This window comes from Heloderma suspectum, chromosome 2, assembly GCF_057233095.1.
Source record: "Heloderma suspectum isolate Gila_16-S chromosome 2, 16-S_ref, whole genome shotgun sequence".
Lineage (NCBI taxonomy): Eukaryota > Metazoa > Chordata > Lepidosauria > Squamata > Helodermatidae > Heloderma > Heloderma suspectum.
In genome coordinates this window covers 213,991,942-214,014,983 of record NC_139459.1, presented here as the reverse complement: position 1 = coordinate 214,014,983, position 23,042 = coordinate 213,991,942, and the positions used below count along the sequence as shown (strand labels likewise).

Genomic DNA, 23,042 nt, shown 5'->3' with positions numbered 1-23,042 from the left:
TACGGACCTCCGTCCATAGTTCCTCAGGCACTCTGTCTATCAGGTCTAATCCCTTAAATCTATTCCTCACCTCCACTGTATATTCATAAGGGATATGATTTAGGCAAGGCAAACCATTCAACATCGCAGTAATTCAAGTCTATGCCCCAACCACTGAGGCCGAAGAAGCTGAGGTTGATCGGTTCTATGAAGACCTACAACACCTTCTAGAACTAACACCAAAAAAAAGATGTCCTCTTCATCATAGGGGATTGGAATGCTAAAGTAGGAAGTCAAGAAATCACCGGGATAACAGGCAGGCATGGCCTTGGTATACAAAATGAAGCAGGACAAAAGCTAATCATAGCAAACACTCTTTTCCAACAGCACAAGAGGCGACTCTACACATGGACATCACCAGATGGTCAATATCGAAATCAGATTGATTATGTCCTTTGCAGTCAAAGATGGAGAAGCTCTATACAGCTCTATACAGTCAGTAAAAACAAGTCCTGGAGCTGACTGTGGCTCAGATCATGAGCTTCTTGTTGCAAAATTTCAGCTTAAATTGAAGAACGTAGGGAAAACCACTAAACCATTCAGGTATGTGTGGGGGGTGGGGGCATTCAAAAATATGAGCTCCTACCTGCAGTCTGCAGTGGTACAGTCCAAAATTTTATCACTGCATTCTGCGTGATGCATCGATTGGCTGGCACTCCCCTGCCCCATTTGGCTGCCCTTGCCTCATGTTTACCAAATGCATGCCTCAAGAAACCAGCTCTCTCTGCTCATACTCATCTTGGACCACTTTGGTGACATAAGGAAATACATTCTGCCGCGTCTTGAGCATCTCTTCTCTTTGGAATGGTCCGACGACTCTCTTCCCTAGCTGACTCCAACGCACCTTCTATTTGCCATCCAGCCACAACAACTGTTTCAGGTCTGACAACAAAACAGTTGTGCCAGTTAGTCAAAAATGCACCAGTGCTGAGATTTTTTGGATCCAGATGGTAGGGGGATAAACACCATGGGCTGTCATTCAATTCCATACCCCCAACCCACGTGCAAACATAAACACTGAGATAAGTGTGTGTGATAAGCAATGTGAATTTCAGCTGAAAGGTGTTCCCAAGCCAAGGGCAGAAGGCAGATAAGATAGAGCTGTGAACTTCAGACCCTGCCATGTACATATAATCTGCACCTCTAGGATGGTTGTTCTTTCCTCTCTCCTGCTTTCCCAGAAAGATGTTTGCTCTCTTGAGCTTGGTGGCTACCCTGCTTGCCCTCGGTGCTTGTGCCCCACTGCAAGAGACAAGCAACCACAGCAAGCTCCTCCTGGTTTCATTTGATGGCTTTCGGTGGGATTATGACCAGGATGTGGACACCCCCAATCTAGATGCCATGGCTAGAGATGGGGTAAAGGCACGTTACATGACTCCTCCCTTTGTCACCCAGACAAGCCCTTGCCACTTCACTCTGCTTACCGGTGAGTGTCTGGTCACTTAGAAGGGATGGGACGGGACGGCTGCAGCATTAAGACAGTGAGGCAGAGTGTCTCAGGCGGCAGATGCTGTGAGAAGCAGTGGCAGCTTTTCAGCTGTTCTCATGAACTCCCCAGCTGTCCCTTTCTTTGGAGGACAGAGCGGTATATGCTAAACACCCTGTCTTGGGCACCCTAAACTAGCCTGCTGCTTCAGGTGTGCCAGAGGATGCTGTGCTGTTATTAGTGCTGAAGTAAGATTCAACTGTCAGTCTGGTCAGCTTCTGTTTGGGGACTGGGGAGGGGCCACCATCTTGCCCTTTGCCTCAGGCAGCAAAATGTCTCCATCTGGCCCTGGGGATGGGATGGGGAAAGTGGGGCACTAGGAATCAGAAAGGGCAGTTGAACCCATCTTTTTAAGGACAGGATCATTTCCCTGGGTTGCCATTATTCACAATTAAAATGTGGCAAGATGTGCAGTGAGGGACCCAATCCTCTGACCTCCCCCACTCATCCTGATTCAAGCAACATCCAAGTGATTTGCAATAGTCGGCTCAGCCTTCAGCAGTTACTTGTACCATTTTCAGTGGGGTAATGGCAAATTTGGAAGTGCAGGCGCTCATGATGATAGGCCTCATAGCCACATCCCCAAGGAGAGTCCAAAAATGCAGGCAGGCCATAGCAGCAAACCAGTTCTCCACCAGGAGCAGGTCTTTTGCAAAGCAATTGGGTCTGAATTGCCCATTCAGTACCTAGCCACTCCAAAACACTTTGCATGACAACAGGGATCGTTCACAGCAATATATTGTCACTGGAGAAATAACAGCCTTCCTCAAACTGGTGCCCTCAAGATGTGTTGGACTACAACTCCAAGCACCCCAAATGGGCAGTGCCACTGGGATCCAGTGGAGGATTAAACCCCTTCAAGCAAAGGGGCTAATTCCGAGTGTGCCGTGTTAATGCAAAGCATGCCGCTGCCCAACTTTGAAGAGCAGAGCCTTTTGGGTGGTGCTGAAGTGGCAATGATATCATAACCAAGGCACACATCACCTTCTTCATGGCCCATTATCTAAATCTGTCGTTTCATGGCCCATTATCTGAACCTATAGTTTTCTCTGCTTTGCATTTATTACAGAAACACAGAGACAGAGTATTTCGGGGGGGGGGGGGACCTGAGATGGTAGTTGGAGTATAAGGGGAGAGAACAAGTTGCATGTTTCAAATCAGAAGGACAAAGGGAAACTGGAGGCCCTTTGAGCTCTACCAGGGACTGTCGCTCAGTGGCAGAGCACATGCTTTGCATGCAGATGGTCCCAGGTTCAATCCCCAGCATCTCCAAGTAGGGCTAGGAAAGAATCATGGCTGAAACCTTGGAGAGCCACTGCCAGTCAGTGTCGACAGTACTGGGCCAGATGGATGCTTCTGATGTTCCCATGAATTCAATCCTAGCTCCTCATATGAGGACTCTAATCTGATTTGCCAGATTTGATAAAACGATTTTCACATAAGACACTAAAGACACCAAAGACACCTTTGAGCTTTTCCCATATCATTTGTGCTGTGTATGACTCTTTTTAAAGTGTGATAAAAGGCATTTACATCATATGTATAAATGGACCCTTAAGACCGCTCTGTTTCTGCATTCCATTGAAGTGAGCTTCAGGTTTCTAGGCTGAGGTTGTTATTTTTATCTGCCTGGCTTTTCAGAATTTGTTTTGATTTCTTAATTTCTGTGAAGTTGACTGTTTTCAATATTAATATTTTATACTGTTTTGAATCGTATTTCTTTTAATTTTGTTTGTTTGTTTTATTGCGTAAGCTGCTTGGGGAAACATTTTATTTTGAAAAGCAGCCTAATGACTGAGTAATAAATAAATGTATGCTAGCCAATATCAATTTTACAGACATATGGAAGGAAAGTTACTTTAACTTAATTACCTTTAATTTAATGGGAAGGACCATGGCCTCAGTGGGCAGAGCACGTGCTTGGCATGAGGAAGGTCCCAGGTTCAATCCCCAGCATCTCCAGGTAGGGTGAGGAAATATTCCTGCCTGAAACCCCAGAAAGCCGCTGCCAGTCAGTGTCGACAATACTGGGCTTAGATGGACCAATCGTCTGACTCAGTACAAGGCAGCTTCCTTGGTTCCTGCCGGTGGGGAACCTCTGGTCCATGAGTCAAATGTGAACCACAAAGTCTCCTAAGCCAGTCCAGAGTCTCCCCTCTACCCCCACCTCTTTCAGCTGCAATTATTGGTATTTTTAAAGCCCCCATAGGTGCAGATGTAGGCTTTTAAAAAGCAAAATTGCTACATTGGGACATTTGGGGATGGGGGCGACTCAAAAAAAGCCCTATCCACACTGCAATTAAGCTTTTTAAAAACAAAACCTTTGTTGTTGCCGATGGAGGCATTTTCAGGGAGGAGTGTGTGTGTGCATGCACGATATGTGTGAGAACGTGTCTGCATGTGCATGTAAGAAAGAGAGATGGTGGGGTGGCAAGTGAGCCACATCCATGGGGATCATCTAGCAACAGGGGAAGTAATAGTCATGGATAAGCAGGCATAGGTGGAATAACAGCCAATACATAGCAGAGGTCAAAGGAGAAATACAGACAGGAGAAACAGGATCACACAACTGGGCCTTGGGTGAATGGCAGTAATGTCATGCTAGCAAACAGGCCATTAGAGCCAGGATTGACCTGAGCCAGGAAGGTTCTGTTTGGGGCTCATGGACAATTAGAAGGCAGGGAGTCCATCCAGGTCTGGAAAACCCTTCAAACCATCTGGGAAGGTGCTTGTTTGGGTCACTTTCCAATGTGGTGCCCTCCAGATGTTTTGCACTATAACTCCCATCAACCCCAACAAGCTTGGCCTATGGTCAGGGATGATGGGAATTGTAGTCCAAAGCATCTGGAGGGCACCAAGTTGGAGAAGCCTGTGCTATAGTTTCTCAGACCTTGTATGCTCTGCAGCTGAGGTCTCCGGAGGTTTTCGCCTGCGGCTGTGTTCTTCAAGGGTGGGAAGGGAATCTGGCTTAGTGGTGCCTGGGGATGGCCTTCCAGTGCCCAACTGGTAATAATCACCCACCCATTCCCACTAGCAGACACAGTTTGTATCTAATTCCAAGCTCATCTCTCTCCTGGCAGGGAGGTACATTGAGAACCACGGGGTGATTCACAACATGTGGTTCAACACCAGCACTGGACAGAAGCTTCCTTATTACAACACCCAGGGGAGGTCTGATTGGTGGGACAATGGCAGTCTCCCCATCTGGATCACAGCACAAAGGCAGGTGAGCCATAAATCCACAACACTTGCAGGAGCTGGAGAACCATAAAAAGTGGCCCTCCTCTTTCACCTGTCACTGGAAAAAAAAGACTCCACATTCTCAAGGCTTCAGCTTCACCTCTTGCTCTATATTACTCCCATTTTAACTGGAAATGTAGGGAAGTAAAATTGGTAAGGCCAGGAATGGAACTCAAGCATCCTGGCATGCAGGTGCTGCACTCTATTTACACTGTGATGTCCCAGGTTCTCCTAAAACTCAAATTTGAAAATAAGTTGGATAAGCTGTGATAGATATTATGGGCGAGGGGTCATTCTCACCACTGGTGGAATTGGTTAAAGGTTGCCAAACATGTCTTTGTGGGTGGGCCTTCCCAAAAGGAACTTGGCTTCTGTTATGCAACAGTATGAACAAGTGATGGATGTCAGGAACAGAGCTTTATATGACACACATAGAAGAAACACACATAATTATGAAAGAGGCTCTACATACTTGCAAGAAACCTTGGAAGAACAACAATACATTTTATGAGCACTGTGCCCAGAGACACACTATGATACATAGACCCCTTCCCATGAGCTCTCTCACAGTGGAGGCCATGCCACCAAGTGTCAGGGGTGGGGGCAGGAGGCACATTTGCTCAGAACAAAAAGGTGCCTCCAAGAGCAACGCTTTCCTTCTCCCGCCCCCCCCCCATAAAAGGTCAAACCATACATTACATGACATTATGTGTTTCTTTCCACATATAGTTTTATTTATTGATTTATTGAAGTATTTTGTTAGTCAGTTTTCCATCACTCAAAGCAGCATACCAAAAATAAAACAAAGAGAACCATTTAAAGAAACCTGTAATAAAACACAAAATAAACAGCATCCATACACAGAGGTCTAGTGGTAAATTTTGAAGTGCAGGAGCACATCATAACAGTGTACATATGTACATACACACACACACATGCAACCACAGCACACAGCATCATAGCCAATTAGGATCAGCATGACTGCAATCCTATGCATAGTTACCTGAGAGTAAGCACTATTCAATTCTATGGTGCTTACTTCTGACTGCATAAGTTCAACTTGTAAACCACATTGAGCTTTAAGAAAAGATCTTCAGCGACCTGAAATGCCAACTTTTAGCTTTCAATTAGAAATGGAAACAATCTTGCAAGGAGTATTTCATCACCATCATCATCAATTTTCTGTTCCATCCAGTAGCCAAAACTCTCTCAGTGGTTTACAAAAGTTTAAAACTTTAAAATGCAATATAAAACATAATATAAAAACCAAGAATATACAAAACAGTTTAAAAATTTAACTGCAGGAATCAAGTACAAACTCCATCAAAGAAAAGAAAAGAAGTTTCCAGTCTCTGCTTTTATTGTCTTCTTTCCCTGACGTCCTCTATAGCAATCTGCCACAAACAACAGTAAAAGCTTCATTATCACCTCATTCACCTGCCAGAGCTAGGAGGGTTCGCCAATCACCCTGGCAGTCCCAGACTTTCCCCCTCCTCTAGAGCACTGCCCGTAAAACAGACACACAGCTGAACCAAAGGCCCTGTAGAGGAGATGCAGTTTGCGCCTTCTCTGGAAAGCCAGCCAGGTGTGAGGGTTGCAAATCTCAGGGAGACACTTGTGCCACAGCCCCCTCAGAGCAACTGGTGTCACAGCCCTGTTTCTGTCTTCACTTGTTGTTGGAGCTGGTACTCAAAGCAGGGCCAGAGAGGATGAGTGAAGCTCGTGCGTGCGTGCGTGCGTGCGTGGGTGGGTGGGTGGGTGGGTGGGGGTCAAAGGAAGGGGAAGTGGTCCCTGAGATCCAAGAGACTCAGGGTGTGGAGGGCTTTCTTTCTACTGAAAAGCAGCCTCTCAGACTACGTTCAGGAGCAGAACTGTGCAGCTGATTAACACTTTCCCTTCCTGACATTTTTTCATTCTGCCCCCAAAAAATGTAGACCGGCAATGCAGTTTTCAGGGGGCCATGAAAATGTTTGCAAAAATCAGTCCCCATTTTGACTCCATGACAAGCTACACTTGCTGAATTTCCCTCTTTGCATAACTATTAAAAGGTGCAGGAGCCCTGCCCTCTTTTACATCTGGCCACCCTACTTAGCTGACAAACAGGTGCACATGGAGAACTTCTTACTGCGTAATGTTTTGCACCCAGTCCCATATAGGTCTACAAACTCATTTGAAAACAGATGACTACTGGCCTGGATGGTGTTTCAGTGGCCAATCTAGCCCCATGAATGGGCATGTATGTATTCGGGATGTCTACTGGAGATGATGATGATTATAATAATTTATTATTATCATCATCTTGTGCTAAGGAAGCCTATGTTCTGTGCACCTTAAAAACACTTATGGGGTTCCTGTAGGGCAGAGAAGATTCTGCAGTTCTGTATAAGTATAGAATTTTGGAGTTGAACCAAGTATTATTCAGCATCCTGAGAATCTCAGCTTTCTTTTTAGAAAAAAAAAAAAGTGACAGAATTTGGATTCCTTAGTACAAAATGTTGTTTGCTTTAAGTACATGTATCTCTGGGTGTGAGAAAGGGAAGCTGTAGAAAGTACTGAAGTTCTGCCCACTTTCACCACTGGGTAGCATGGCAAACCCTGCCCAGCTTTGTGCTGGCTTTGGAGGCTTCACCACACACTGGCAATGCATTTCCAAGGCTCCCTCTGTGACTATGAGAGCTAGAAAGTTAGGACGCCCAATTTTGTACCTGAGACAGAACCTGTGTTTACATCATGATATGGCCACAGACATGCACCCCATCTAATATTTCATCAGTTTCTAGGTCTATGATTTCTCATCCTAGGGTTTGAAGACAGCCTCCCTCTTTTTCCCCGGGGGGAATGCCACCTACCAAGGAGAACAGGTGGAAGTTAAGAAGGTGGAGAAACTCTTTCACAGGTATGACAATGAGACCGAGTGGAGGCAGAATGTTGACACAGTCATGAAGTGGTTCAGCGAGGATGATCTTGACTTTGTTGCCCTTTACTTTGGAGAGCCCGACTCCACTGGACACAAATTTGGCCCAGAATCCCAGCAGAGGAAGAACATGGTCAGTCAGGTAGATCGGACGGTGGGCTACTTGAGACAAAGCATTGAGAAGACTGGCCTGTCCTCTAGACTCAACTTGATCATCACATCTGATCATGGCATGGAAACAGTCATCAAAAAGGATGAAATTCACCTCCAAAAAGTGGCAAACTTCTCTTTCCAGGACATTCAGTTTGAGCTGGTTGATTATGGACCACAAGGGCTACTGTTGCCCAAGCCAGGGAAACTAGAACAAGTTTATCAAGCTCTGGTCAACGCTCACCCCAAACTTCATGTCTATAAGAAGGAGGAATTTCCCAAGAGATTCCATTATGCCAACAACATTCGCGTCACGCCTCTTGTTCTGTACAGTGACTCTGGATACGTGATTCATGGGGTATGATGTGTCCTACAGTCTAAATGGACACTTCCATTTCCTCTCCTCTCCTTCCTTACTATGCCTTCACTTCTGTGCAGGGGAAACACAAGGGAGACACTTTCGGAGGGCAAAAAAAGGGGAAGGGAGGAGGATGTATAGCCCAAGACATTTTGCTGCTTGAAGCAGAGCCCAAATGGTATCCCTCCCCCACACTTCTACGGACAACACTTTTAAATTCACACCCCAATCCCCAATGGTGGCCATGCTGCTGGGAATCATGGGAGTTGCAGTCCAACACATCTGGAGGGCACCAGGTTGGGGAAGGCAGCTCTATGCTGTAGGGGATAAAATATTTGATTCCAGCTGGCCTACAGCTTTCTGGGATGATAATTAGCTATTTCTGCATGTTTGTAATCCCTGTTTCTGATTCTCCACCACCACCACCCCAGACCTTGCCCTGAATAGGCTCCTACCGGTATGTGATGATGGAGTCATCAGAATCAGATGAACACTTTCCTTGGCATTGCTTATTTCTTGCTGTCCTTCCTTCTCAAGAAACCCAGAGAGGGAGGAGGTAGAGTGCCGCTGCTTCTATGCCCAGAGTTTCTAAGGCTGCCTTTGTGTTGAGCTCCCTTGCTGTAACTTAGGTATGTGCTGCTCCTGCCTCATGTCCTAAGCATTGTGTTGACTGAGGAATCAAAATGGAGGAGCTAATCTTGAAAAGCTTGGATCAGGATCAACCAAATCCGCAGTATGAGGGCCCTTACATCAAAGGCCATTTTCTTACAGCAGGCGCATGGGATGTGAACCCGACCCCTGAACCTAGTGGTCAGTTAATGGCAATACGCAGTAAATATTTATGTCTTTTTATTTTGTTTATAGCAGAAGTATCTGTGTAGAAATGGCAGGTTGCCTCTTCATGTGTGTGTGTATCAGGCAGATAAAGATAATTTTAAACATTTACACTTGATTTTTTTGTTTAAATCATGTTTTAAAAATAATAATAATTTATATGAGGGCTGCATTCCAGTACCCACTTACCTCGAAAGGACTTATATCTGAGTAGACATGTATAAGGTTGCACTGCAAGTATCTTTTAAACATGTTTGTATTAAATTTAGATTTTATTTTATTTTAAACCATGCATAATTACTTAATTATGATCATCTATCAAACAGATTGAATTAAAGGCTCTGTTTAAATGTTAAGGGAACCATGGGGGAAGTATTTGATTGCTGACATTAAGCACTAGAAAGCACCAAAAAACAGCTAAAATCGTAAAGCTGCTTCCTCGGGACTAAGCCTCATTGAACAGTCTGAGGCTTACTTCTGAAGAAACATGGACAGGATTGCACTGTCAGTCATGTGTGTAATGTATTTATTATTGTGGGCTTCCTACTGGACCCAAAAACTAGCAAATCATCATAGGAGCTAGGATCCAGGATGCCATCTTGAATATCAGTATTCATATGGGTGACCTCATACTTTTATCTTAGATCCTCCTGAGCTCTGCAGTTTTGAAATTATGAATACTTAGGACTCTACTAAGCAAACATGGATGATTCCTTTCCATTTCACTAAGAACTAAAAAAAGCAATTTTTCCCAGTAACTATTTATTGGTCCCAAGGCATGGTCTGAAGGTACATGAGGCAGCCACCTTGCTGAAGCTAAGCAGGTCTGGGTCCGGTCAGTGCTTGGAGGGGAAACCACCTGGGAACTACATGTAGCCACCTTAAGTTCCATGACAGAAGAAAGGTGGGATATAAATGTAATAAATGAATAAAACAAACTACTAGCCTTTCCTTATGGACACATCCAGCCTGATCCTACGCATGTTTACTCTGAGGCAAGTTCTGCTTTGTCCAAAGACCCCTCTTCCAAATAAGTGTGTATAGGGTTGCAGCTTTGCAGCAATCTTATGCATCTTTACTCAGAAATAGCAGGAAGTGTGTTTAAGACTGCAGCCTTACAATGAAATCTTAGCCTCCTCGTGTTATCTACTGGATGGGGTTATGATATGGTGAAGGTACTGCTCTGCCACCTTCTGCCAGGGGTGGGGGTCAGCACTGGAGGCCCCCGTTGTTCCCATGGAAAGTTCTGCAGGCAGCAAGGTCCTGTTGGTGGTGTTCCCACCAGCAGTAACAAGTGCAGGGCCCTGACACTGCAGGGTTGGGGTGGAGCCAGCTTTGGAATCATTGGATCCAAAGCCACTCTGTTCTCCCATGAAGGGCCCAATCCAGGACCCTCAGCTACACCAGCCTGAAGCTGGTACAGCTAGACTCCCTCTATTGCATTCGGGGGAGACGGGGAGGTTGTTAAAGGGAAAAGGCCAGCAAATCCACCCCTTCCATCTTCTGCCCTGGGCTGCACGAGATGGCAGGGCTCAGGATGTGGCCGTGGATCTGTCATTCTGCTCCCCTGCCCCCAATAAGCATTGCTCTGCCTGTCTTGAAGTAAGATCTCTCTCTTATCTGCAGTGCATCTGGGCTGCACCACTAAAGGTTTTGGATTATGCTCCTAGGTTGTATAAACCTAGTTATTTAATTACCAAAAATACATTTTGTTACAACAACCACTTAGTATGCATGCTTATTTAGGAAAGATGAATTTCAGAATGGGGAACTCTAATTAAACACTAAGAGGCTAGACATGTTAGTCTTAAAGTGCAATCCTATAGATGCCTACTCAGAAGTTAGTGCCACTGAGTTCAGTGGGGCTTAATCCCAGGTAGGTCAGTAAAGGATTGAAGCCTTACAAAGCAAATACACATTTTAAAAGAAGAAACTTGTTAGAAGAAACCAGTTGCAACTGGAATTATTTTATTGAGAGAGCCAAGTCTTTGCAGGCAACCCCTACTACTACTGGTCTGTTCTCTGTGTGATTTAATTCAGTCCATCCTGATACAAGGGCTGTGTTGTACAACGCACGAAACACATGCTACGTCTTTGCTTTGTGACTTAATGGAAAGGGTGGCTACCAAGGCAAAATGTGCGACAGCTGATGTCCTTTCCTTCCCTTTCAGAGATTCAAAGTACAGTTCAATAATGGGGAGCATGGCTTTGACAACATGGATATGAACATGAAGACCATATTCCGTGCTGTGGGCCCAGCCTTCAAGAGAGGCCTGGAGGTGGACCCTTTTGAAAGTGTGAACGTTTACGCCCTCCTTTGCGAACTGCTGGAGATCACGCCCGAGCCCCACCATGGGTCCTTGAGAGTCACAGAGCACATGCTGGTCAAGAATGCAGGTCTGATTTTGCTGCTTAGTAAGCATTCAGTATTGCTACCAACTAATTAGTCAATGAACTGATTCACAGTCCAAACGGATAAATTCTGATAAACAGGTCAGTGCTGTGGAATTTCAGTGACACATCTAGACAGTCCCTGACACAGACCACCAAGCCCCAAAGCACTTGCTCCCTTCGAGTCCCAGATGGCTTCCTATGCATAAGGGCATCCTTTACAGCAGGGGTAGGCAATGTGGTGCCCCCCAGATGTGTTGGATTACAACTCCCAGCTGGTTGGCCACTGTGTGAACAGAATGCTGGACTAGATGGACTCTTGGTCTGATCCAGCAGAGTTCTTCTTAAGTTCTGATGTACACAGCTCACAGGCAATTTTCATGCAGCCTGACAGCTGTGTGTGAATATTTCTGCCCCAGAATAATCTAGTCTTTAATGAATATGATAACACAGAGTGGAACAAGAGGCTCACTGCCTCTGATACTGGAGGTAGGGGGTACTGGAGTGTAGGGAGAAGAAAGCCAATGATGGTTTTAAAATTAAGAAAGTTTTTTGGGGGAACACTTGTGAAAATTGATACTTTTTTGCACTTTCCTTTCAAATGGTGCACCCTTGACCTGGCATTGCCAATACATACTCACATCAGCAAAAGTCAGGATGTTGGAAATTTGACAGTTAACAGGTCAAAACAATTCAGTGATTGTATTAGATAAGCAAGAGGCAATGGAACAATGGGACCAGATGTTTTAAAGCAATCAAAATGCATTTGAATTTAAATATGTCAGCTCTCTTACCATCTGTGGGAAAGATTGTAGTGAGAAACTTGGATTGTGCTCAAGTTTTCATGGAAGTGTCAGTGAAATTATTACCAGGTCCTGGTTATTATTGACCTGTATCTGAACTTTTGAGACCATCACCACATCGCTGTCTCTGTGAGGAGAGGGTGGCAGGTTACCTTGCGCCCTGGGCCTCAGGCATCATCTTGACACCTCAAAACTAGCACAAGCATGCAGGCCTGACTTGCTGTTTCCTGGCTTGGGCATCAGAAATGAGAATCCTTGATCTCTCAAACAGCTCTTCCAGAGCCACCATCAGCACTGCATCCATTTCCCCTTTAGGAGAGATTGCACTCTGAGTCCAGGACTCAGGGACCCATCAGAAATATTAGGGATGACTCCATAACATGCAGTCAAGGCACTAAAAGTTTACATTAATTCACCACCCTCCAACACCCCACCAAAAAGCTTTATTTAGAAGTCTGGTTAAAGAAAAAGCAATCAGGTTTATTTGTAGTCACCTGAAGTCCTAGGCTTGGGATATAATGGAAGTGAATGCAGAAAGACACTGCATTTCATGTTTCACTCAAACTTGAAAAATACCAAATGCAGCAGCCTGGTTCAGTCATAACAGGAAACTAGGGTTTCCCACTGTGAAAATAAGCAGTAGTAACCTTCAGGCTTGCACATTCCCCTCTCTTCTCCTTTCATGTGCCAGAGAAGGAAATGGAAAGCTTAGTATTAAACTAAGTGCAGTTCACTGTGATGACTGAACTCAGAGAACTGCAGTTTATTTAAACCATAGTTCGTGAGCACAAGCCAGATCAAACCATGATTTCAGATTGTGGCTATGTTCTCAAGCCATAGTTTAAACACAGCATAGATCCCCTGGTTCAAACCTCACAGGGAATTGTGATGCATGAACGAGGCTCACCATGGCTTTTCTCATAGTGGGAAACCATGGTTCCCATTATGTCTGAATAGGGCTGTTGTTTTCAAAATTAATATCATATTAGTGTGCTAAGACTAAGCTTAGAGTTCACATTTTATGGGATCCTCTGATCACTGCCAGAAATGCCTACCTTTGATCTGAACCCATTTGCTGGTATGTTATTCACCCTCTCCCTTGCTGATGATCTCCACACACACACACAGACACACACTATTAAAATGTCGACAATATTATACTCATGGCAATCCTCAAATCTGCTTTGCCACATTCCAGGAAGGAGTTAGTCTCTCCCTGTAGGCCATCAGACAGATCGCAGCTGGTCTCCATTGAGATCTGTCTGGTCAGGAAGATAAAACCTGTTTATGCCAAGTTGCATGACCTGTCTGAGCTTCAATAAGCTCTTGAGTGGGGAGGGGAAGAGAACCTGCTCCAAGCTCCTGAAATAGCAAGGAGCCCTCTGACTGACAAATCCTCTGACAGCCATCTAACCACGGAAGGAGTTTTTAAATTCCATGCCCAGTTATAATACGATGCTTATTGGAGTGAGCTGTGAAAGAAGCGGCATAATTGGGTTTGGAAAGGACTGCATGCATTTGCAGATTACCTAGTCCATAGTTGTTAGTTAAAATGGGCTTCTGCTCAATGTGTGCTGACTCACTGTGTAGCTGAGGTTGGAAAGCAGGGGCGAAGGGTGCCCGGCGGGTTCCTCCTTTGTTCTCTTGGGCTCTTGGATACTTCTTTTTGTAGCAGCTGGCAGGGAGCAGGCTTGAAAAATCCATGTCGGGTGGGCACAAAATGGCAAGTGTGATATCAGGCTTCTCAAGCCGATGGGCTGAACTGAGCTGCAGATGCTCCATCCCACCTGGTCATCGTTCCCATCCATCTCCCTTGAGCACATTATTACTGCATTCACTGCAATAAGCCCCATGCACCTAGTGTGAACTTCTCCTCAGGAAACCTTATGACAAGACCGTACTGTCTTGTGGTGCCACCCAAGGGCTTGTCAGGAGGTGGGAAAGGAAAACTTCAGTTGGCTCCCAGTACATTTACATCCTGTCTTTCTTCCAGCATGGAAATCAAGGTGGCAAAAATGGAAGGCCCCGGGCAGTCTCCCATCCAAACACTGACCAGACCAAGACCAGCTTGGTTTCAGCAAAGCGGCTGCATCATGTGCCCTCAGACTATACTAGGCAGAGAAAATAACAATATTTCACTGGGCTTGCCAGTATTATAACAGAGGGTTCCCAGGCAATTCTAATGAAGCATGTGAAGAAGAAACTAGAAAAAAGGATACAGTAGCAAGCATGGCAATTTAGGTAACATGCGATTGGGAGGAAGAGTCTATGCAAAGTAGAGCAGAAGCGGTTCAAATGAAGAGTGATGACACAGGCAGAGGTGTTTTTATGTGCTTATTTGCAGAACCAGCAGCAAGTGAGCCAGCATAACTTAGTCCTAACTAAGGAATCATGCAAGACACCCTGTTGGTCAGGGGCATAGTTCCTTCCATTGACCCAGGAGTATTGCCTGTATAACACGGAGGCAAACAAAACCATTAATCTGGGACCAAAACGTATAGCACACTCAGCAGAAGGTTCTAGTATAGGTAATTGTGATTGGGTCGGTGCAGATATTTACGTTTTTCTCCATGTGACCTGTTCTCACAATGCAGAGAGATGCATTTGCACAGAGAAGCTACTATGTGACTCACAGTGCATTCTAAGCATGTTTACTCAGTCAGAAGGAAGACCCACTGAATCCAACAGTACCTGCTCCCTAGTAAGTGTGCTTAGGATTGGAGCCTGGGCCTCTCTTCTTGATATAGCCATGGCCTCCTGTAAGCAATTTCAATTATCTCAGCAGCTGTGATCATGGCAGTTGTATCCAGGAACAGAGGCCTCACCTATACCCAGAGTGGGGACTGATTCACATATTATGTTCTCCATGTGAATATATCCTCAGGGACCGTCAGGATACACTGTGCAGATCAAATTATGTATGATGTAATTGGTTCATTTTGAAAGGACTATGAAAATATCTCCCACGGCCCTACTCACACGCCACCATTTCCCCCCCCCCATGGGAGTGTGCTCGAGCATGTGGAGAACACCTAAAGGTGCAATCCTATGCAAGTTTAGACAGAAAAAAGGCCTACAATTCCCAGCATGCCCCACCTAGCCAATGGCAGGCTGGGGCATGTTGGGAGTTGTTGGCCTTTTTTTCTGTCGAAACTTGCATAGGATTGTGCCCTAAAGTACGGTAACCAGGTGAAAAAGTGAACAGGCTCCTACACCTTTAATAATAGTGTAGAAGAGGGGAATTTCAGCAAATGTGGTTTGTCATGCAAGCAACACTTGCTGAAATTCCTCTTCTACACAACTATTGAAGGTGTAGTTGTCCTCTTTATCACCTGGCATCCCCACCTTAAAGTGAACTAGCCCTATGTTTTTATGACAGTCCAAAAGCCCAAATGACACAGATGGAAGTGTGACAGTACTGTACACATGGTGGGGGCACAGGGATGCATGTGAGCCCGCCACCATGTACACAACATAACATAATCATTACACACACTATGCTCAATTCCCTGATACTTCTATGTCTTTGAGATGGAAGGAATGCAGGAACTTGGCACATGTCTGACTAGGGGTGCTTCCACATGGAGGGCTACTACTGCTATCATTTAGAAGGTACTGTGAAGCTACTCTGTCTTTTTCTCCCTAAAAGATTTTCTGCTGTAAGAAAAAAAATCAGAAGAAGTGGGAAAACACGGGAAGGAAGAAGAAAACACGAGTGGAAGAAGACGGTGTCTGGACTACCACTACCCCTAAAATCTTGTGACTGTAGCAGGGCAATGGCAGGATAAAAACCTCATCTGGAAGCAGCCCAAGGTACATCCAGATGAGGCTTTTATCCTGCAATCGTCCTACCTCAAACCCAGAATTCTTTGAGAGATCCAGACGTCATCGTCTGTCATTTGTAACCCTCCCATGTTTCCCCACCACCTCTTCCATGTTAGTGTCACCAGAAAAAAATAATTCAGGAAAAAGACAGAATAGGTGTGCAATGCCTTTCGACTGGTAGTGCTAGGAGCCATCCCTCTGGAAGCATCCACCCATCTGTGGTGGCCGGTTTACAGACCCCATCAGGCATCTATCTAGTGTGGTGGACTGGCCCAAGAAGCCTGTCATGAGATATTTTTGTTTACATAGTGACATCTAGTGGCCAAACCTATGCATCATCACTTCTTTCCTTGGTGAAATGAAAACTAAACTTCACTGCCATGAAATCGAAGTAATCTCAGAAGCAGTCTCTCCATATTAGGAAACCAATTTCTTCCCAGAAGCTTCACCCAGTACCCTCATTTTGTGAGCTGCAAAGGACCAGAAAATAATTCATGTCAATTTTCTGCAGATCTGCCCTTGTTTGCCTAACATGGGACTTTACTTCAGCAGAACTATTTTAGTATCTCACTTGAGTACCTTCTGTGTTACAGGGACCCATCTGAATTCTCCTCTTGCCACTTGGAAGCTGGCCTTGGTGCTGGGCCTCGGGACCTTTCTGAGACTGATGACTGGGATTTCGTGCAGCATGCTTTTGTAAGGCCTCCCAAGAAAGACATCAGCTAGGTATGAAGAACGTCAGGAACTAAGTTTATATTCATCATAATAGAGAGCCAGCCACTACTACACAAGACAGCCATCTTAAAATAGCTCCAGCAGATTCCATTTCCCCAGACACTGCGAGGAGGCTGCTGGCTGCCCTATAACATTAAACCTCAAGCAACCAGACAGTTTTGCATGTGCTGTGGTACAGCAGCCTTCCCTAATCTGGCACCCTCCAGATATGTTGGGCTATAATTCCCATCATCCACAGCTGGTATGCCTACAATTCCCAGCATCCACAGCCAGCATATCCTACAGGATTAACAGCCCTGCAATATGCAGGTGTATGGCCACCTGGCAGTATCTTCAAGGGACTGGAGAGCCATGCCTTGGTCACATTCTGCCCAGTATGCTCCAGAAGCAATACTTGCAGTGGGGGTGGGGGGGCACTCCTAGGTCTTTCTTCCAGTCTCCATCAGACGCCATCAGCTGTGGTGTCTCTTGTACATCACTTGAGGATGGGGTGATTCTGCCCTAAACCCATTCCTACTGCCCATTCCAAATTCCTCTTGGAACAGGCAAATACATACAGCAGCATCACCTGCCTGGAGAGTTGTTGGAGTCTCTTTGATCAAGGAATGGGGGCTACCTCAGGTGTTACAAAATACCTTGCATGGAAGGCACTTCTCCTTGCCTGCTCTGCCATTCATGCCCTGTTTGTGGGCTTCCTGAAGGCAGATCTGGCTGCCCACTGCTGGAAGCTGGATGCTGGGCTAGGTGGATCCCTGATCTGGTTCAGCAGCAGGGCTCTTCTTGTATTCTTAGGGAGTGAAAACAATGTACAACACATCCCGATTCAGATACGATAAAGCGCATACAGAAACAGCCAGGCCTACATGCATAGAGCCTTAAAAAAACAAGATCAGAAATCCTCACTCAGGTGTTTGGCAGGGAAAGAGGGAGGACTGATTCCACTACTGGGGTCCTGTGAGTGCTCTTTTGATACAGGGTGTTCCCAGATGGGAGACTCCTGGTCCTGATGATGATCTAGAGGCCTTGTACGGCTGTTCCATCTTTTCCTCCTTAGCAGCGTTTTTCCTGGTAAGAAAAAAAGATGGAAGAGGCTGTGGGAAAACACAGGAGGGCCACAAATGGAAGACGGCGATGTCTGGACTGCCCGTAAAACCCCGAGAGTAAGGCGGTGCAACTACACCAAACAGCCTCGCCTGAAAATGCTCATTTAAACATATTTTTTAAAAAAAACATTTTTAAATGGCAAGATGCATCTGAATGTAATCCTAATGTCATACATTTTTGATATATTGGTTGCACTGTATTTTCTGAATTTGATTTTTCACTGCCTCTGTTTAAGAGTTACAGCCAAAATGTGTTAGGAGTCACAAAAGGAACCTGGGAGCATTTCTGTAAAGAAGTCATATTATTTCTTCAGCACCCTGTGAGTCTTGCCTCTTGTTTGGGGGGATCAGTTCCAGTCCCCCGCCCGCATTCCTCCTTCTAAACAGTTTTTTCAAAGCGAGTTCTTTGTGTACAACTCCAGCTGCTGGCTTAGAGGGGGAGGTAACTGTGCACACCACAACCACATGTGCATGCAGCTCCTCATCTCACTAGGGCAACCCTCCATAGCCTGGCCCCCTCTAGATGTGTTGGATTACAACTCCCAGCATCCCCTCACCAGCATGGCTGGCTGGGAGATGCTAGAGGTTTATTTATTTATTTATGCTTTCATTTCATTTCATTTCTGTACCTCCCAATAGCCGGAGCTCTCTGGGCAGTTCACAAAAATTAAAACCAAAAAGTACACAGTAAAACAATACAAAAATACAAAAACATTAAAACCACAATATAACAATACAACCAGAATAAAACCTAGCAGCAATGCAGAGATTTAAAATACAGATTTAAAACAGCAAAGCTAAAAGAGTAGAAACTAAAATACTAAAATGCCTGGGAGAATAAAAAGGTCTTCACCTGGCGTCAGAAGGAATACAACGTAGGTGCTAGGTGAACCTCACTAGGGAGCTCATTCTACAGCCAGGGTGCCACAGCAGAAAAGGCCCTCTTCCTAGTAGCCACCTGCCTCACTTCCTTTGGCAGGGACTCACAGAGAAGGACTGCTGAGGATGATCTTAGGGTCCGGGCAGGCACATATGGGAGGAGGTGATCCTTCAGATAACCTGGCCCCAAGCTGTTAAGGGCTTTGAATGTTAAAAACCAGCACTTTGAATCAGGCCCAGAAATGGACTGGCAGCCAGTGCAGCTGGAAAAGTACCGGCATAATATGAGCTCATTGCCAGTCCCTGTTAACAATCTTGCTGCCCTATTTTGGACCAGCTGAAGTTTCCAGACCGTTTTCAAAGGCAGCCCCACATATAATGCATTGCAGTAATCCAGACAAGAAGTTATCAGAGCATGGATAACTGTAGCTAGGCTATCTCTGTCTAGATAAGGGCATAGTCCAATGCATCTGGAGGGGATCAGGTCAGGGAAGGCTGAGCTATGGAAACACATGTGGGAACCTGATGCCATGTGTGCATTGCCTCTTGTTGAATGAGGGCGGATGCTTGCACACAAAGGTTTCTTGCTGTGTACACATGTACAAGGAAACTGCTATTTATTGCTGCCACCCAGCATTGGTTCACATAGTAAAAAGCTTGCATTCATGATCACCACACATTATCTATTTCAAGACCTTTCCTTTCATGTAGAAACATTCCAAGATGTGAAGCACATAAGGCAGGGGTACAAAACCTCACACCCGGGGACCAAATCCAGCCCTCAGGTTCTAATCGGGCCCTCCAGAGTTCCCTAGATCCCCCAGGCTTTCTTCAGACTTTGCTCCTCACATGACATAGGTAGCAGCCTCCAGATTGAAACTGAATCCCCTCCCCACCCCCTTCTAATGTTTCATGTGGGCTTTCCACTTTAAAAATACATAAATAGGACTAGCAAGTTTACCTGCTTGAATGTTTGGTCCCATATTTCCTTTTTTGAAACCCCATGCACTCCTCCTTAAAGTTCTACAGTTGGGCAATTCCTTTATCAGGACCAACCAAAATGCCACAAAAAGTTGTGCAAGCTTTCGAGTTCTCCTTTCCCTGGCCCACCAGGGTCCCCCTTCCCCTGGCCCCAGCCATTTCCCCCAACCACTGGTCATTTGGTGGATTCCCAGCTTTTGTGCATGTTTTTTTCCCCAATTCTAAAAGGTTGAAATGCCTCTCCTAAGGCTTCAGGTACTGGCAGTGAGAGCTTCAGGATACAATATGCTGGTATTCTTTGGTATTTGGGTCTTGACCCTTTGCCCCTGCCCCCTTTTCCCTCCAGCCCCACCCACAGCAGGAAGGCAGCCCCCCAAACTTCTCCAAAATGGAATTCAGCCCTTGGGCTGAAAAAGGTTCTGCACCCCTGCCATACGGAATGTAAGTCAGGACTGAGGGGCATCTGGAAGTATTAACAGGGCAACCTTCCCCAACCTGGTGCCCTCCAGATGTTTTGGACTTCAAACATGGCCAATGGTCAGGAATGCTGGGAATTATTGCCTGTCTTGAGGATACCAGGTTGGGGATGGCTGTTTGAGGGTAATAGGCTTTTGCCAATCCCTCCCTCCCCTGTGGTCCTTCTATACAGACACCGATCTGTGTCATCTTGTGCAAGGCTCCTCCACTACCTCTGAGCACTTAGGGTGATTCCAGAAGCCAAGCATTTGGCATTCATAGGCTTGGAAGAAGACGGAAGCGCCTCTCCTTTTGTTTAATTCATATCTGATTGGTGGCTACACTACGACATCAGAAGACGACCAAACTCAGACAGATACACTTAGACCTGCTGAGTGGTATACAGACAAGATATAAGGGAGACGTTCATTGGTGCATAACCCATTATTTCATGTTGAGGGGTAGAGATGTGAAGGCCAGGAGAAGAAAAACAGAAAAATGGGAGAGGTGGAATAATTAGGGAAAACTGTGTGTTTTTCCTGTTTTTTCCCCAGGGAATTTGGGGGAAAATATTTCCCCTGACTTTCCCCACCTCACCTCCAACCCCATTTTTTCCCCAGGCCTTCACATCTCTATTGAAGGGAATGGAATCTATTGACTCTTAGCACTACTAAAGCATTTTCAAGCTGCAGGGAATGGTATACTTGCAGTTCTCATTCATATATTTTAGATTTTGGCATTCACGTGAACGGAAGAAGCACAGAACCATTTGGGAAAGGCTTGCGGGCTAGAGAATGACATTTGATATCTAGACCATAAAAAGCAAACAAATGCTGGCTCAAATTGTGGCCCATGAACAGTCACTAAAAATCTTATGTATGCCTTGCCAGGTAAACTGATATGGAAGAAAAGAACAATATCTTACTATCGCATTTCATGTCTTCACAGTGGAAATAAGTGTTGCAGAACCTAGACAGCACAAGGAGGTCATCCTAGTGAACAACAGAAAGGGACATGCAGCTCAAGAAGCACCTATCAAGCTTTTGATTGGACCTGTCAAGAAGCCTGTTGTATTCATTACTCATTGGCACAAGATAGGTGCTCTTGTATGCTCAAATGGAGCAACTATCAGGAGTTGTCGTGTGTTTGAATGTGAAATGACCTTCAGTCATGCCAGCCACTGACGTGCTATTTGTCAGGGTCTTTTACACATGAAGGAATTACGATGCAGAGAAAACCGTAATTGGTGGTATTTCCACAGTACCCCCAAGCATCAGTATATCTGACCTGCTAAGGGAGGTTTTCTCTAGTTAAGAATAAATATCAAGGTTCGTGTTTATTTCTCTTTTTTTTATTGTCTTGCTCTTGGATGGTTGTAGTCTAGAATTCTGTTGTACTTTGGAAGGTCAACGGTATCTTTGTTGGTTCTCCAGTTACATTTAACTAATCTTAATAGCGGTTTGCGGACCCTTTCCCCTAGGGACATAGGGAGCTGCTTTATACGGAGTCAGACTGTTGGTCCATCTAGCTTAGTATTATCTACAGCAGGGGTGGGCAATGTGTGGCCATCCAGATGTTTTGGCCTATAACTCCCATCAACCCTGGCCACTATAGCCAATGGTGAGGTGTCATGGGAGTTGTAGGCCAAAACATCTGGAGGGCCACAAGTTGTCCACCCCTGGTCTACAGTGACCAGCAGTGGCTCTCCATGTTTTTAGGCAAGGGTCTATCTCTGCCCTACCTGGAGATGCAGAAAGTCCCATGCATGTACAAAGCATGTCCTCTACCACTGAGCCATGGCCCTTCCCCATGAGGCAGGGTGGAATATAGGAAGCTGCCATATACTTAATTAGACCAATCTTGTCTACACTGACTGGTAATGGCTCTCCAGGTTTCAAGCAGGAATTTTTCTAGCCTTACCTGGAGATGCATCAAACCTGGGACTTTCTGCATCCAATGCAGGTGCTCTACCACTGAGCTACAGTCCTTCCCCACCCTGGAACAATCCCTAGATTGCCTCAAAAAGCCACTTCCTACATTGTTCAGTTCTGCTACTATGATTGTAATGTTAGCAGCCAATATTGGTTGGGTTTCCATTCTTAATTCCTGTACTTAGCCTTATGAGCCAATGCTTCAGCTCCATCTGTTCTACACATTCTGGTAAAATGCAAAGGGTTTGCAGCACTTGGGAATTTTCCTGTCACCTGAGCAGAGAGGGATTATTTTCAAAGATATGATGAACAGTCTGCAGGAAGCCACAAAGCCCCACAACTACGGAAGATCAAGTCATATTTAGTGGCACGGTAAAAGGGGTGGCTTCCAGGCCTTTTTTATGATGTAAAGAAGAGATCAAAGGAGAGTGTTAGCATATACATGTTGCTGGCCAGGATCTCAATTCACCCATAAAGGTTTAAAAAACATACATTCAAGTTACAAGATTGGCATCTTGTTATGAACAGAAACCCTTTGCCCTTAACAGCTGTAAAACAGACAGAAAACAATATGCCGGTTTTCCATCCCTACATGTTCATGCTGGGGAGAGGGTTAATTTACCTGTTGGATTTCTGCCTCTTTGGCAGTTGTTCAGAGTATGGGGCTTCTGTTTAAAGAAGAAGGAGGAAGGGGAAGGGGAGGAGGAGGACTTTAGAGCACTCACATTTTATCCCTAATTGTCAGGGAAGCCCTTGGTTTGAATCGAACTGGACCTTTAATAGGAAAGCTCCCAAGATGAACTTTCCCTCTATCCATACAGTACTGAAGCCCTGACCCTAGGGATCCCCTACATGCACGCATGCATGCACACATTTTGAAGATTTCACCAGACATTGCTCACCCTTCCCTCCTCAGT

General features: G+C 45.3%; 1 protein-coding gene across 2 annotated transcripts; it reads left to right on the top strand.

Annotated features, from left to right (window-relative positions):
• The first annotated feature begins 1,206 nt into the window (after positions 1 to 1,206).
• Positions 1,207 to 21,532, top strand: ENPP7 (ectonucleotide pyrophosphatase/phosphodiesterase 7). Of its 2 annotated transcripts, none has more exons than XM_084832350.1 (6): positions 1,207 to 1,465; positions 4,606 to 4,751; positions 7,567 to 8,187; positions 11,193 to 11,418; positions 16,634 to 16,766; positions 21,143 to 21,532. In XM_084832350.1, exons 1-5 carry the CDS (start codon positions 1,225 to 1,227, stop codon positions 16,738 to 16,740), a joined length of 1,341 nt encoding a protein of 446 aa, XP_084688476.1. In that variant the 5' UTR covers positions 1,207 to 1,224; the 3' UTR covers positions 16,741 to 16,766; positions 21,143 to 21,532. The 2 variants fall into 2 exon arrangements, with proteins under 2 accessions (XP_084688476.1, XP_084688475.1); XM_084832349.1 differs by having other exon boundaries at positions 1,225 to 1,465; positions 11,193 to 11,436; positions 21,143 to 21,531.
• The last annotated feature ends 1,510 nt before the right edge of the window (positions 21,533 to 23,042 follow it).

What these genes read in the sequence shown, in the direction of transcription:
- ENPP7 (XM_084832349.1), top strand. Translation starts at nt 1,225, where the DNA reads ATGTTTGCTCTCTTGAGCTTGGTGGCTACCCTGCTTGCCCTCGGTGCT. An exon ending in CCACTTCACTCTGCTTACCG is followed by an intron (nt 1,466 to 4,605) that starts GTGAGTGTCTGG and finishes CTCTCCTGGCAG; the next exon opens with GGAGGTACATTGAGAACCAC. An exon ending in AGGTCTGATTTTGCTGCTTA is followed by an intron (nt 11,437 to 16,633) that starts GTAAGCATTCAG and finishes TCTGTGTTACAG; the next exon opens with GGACCCATCTGAATTCTCCT.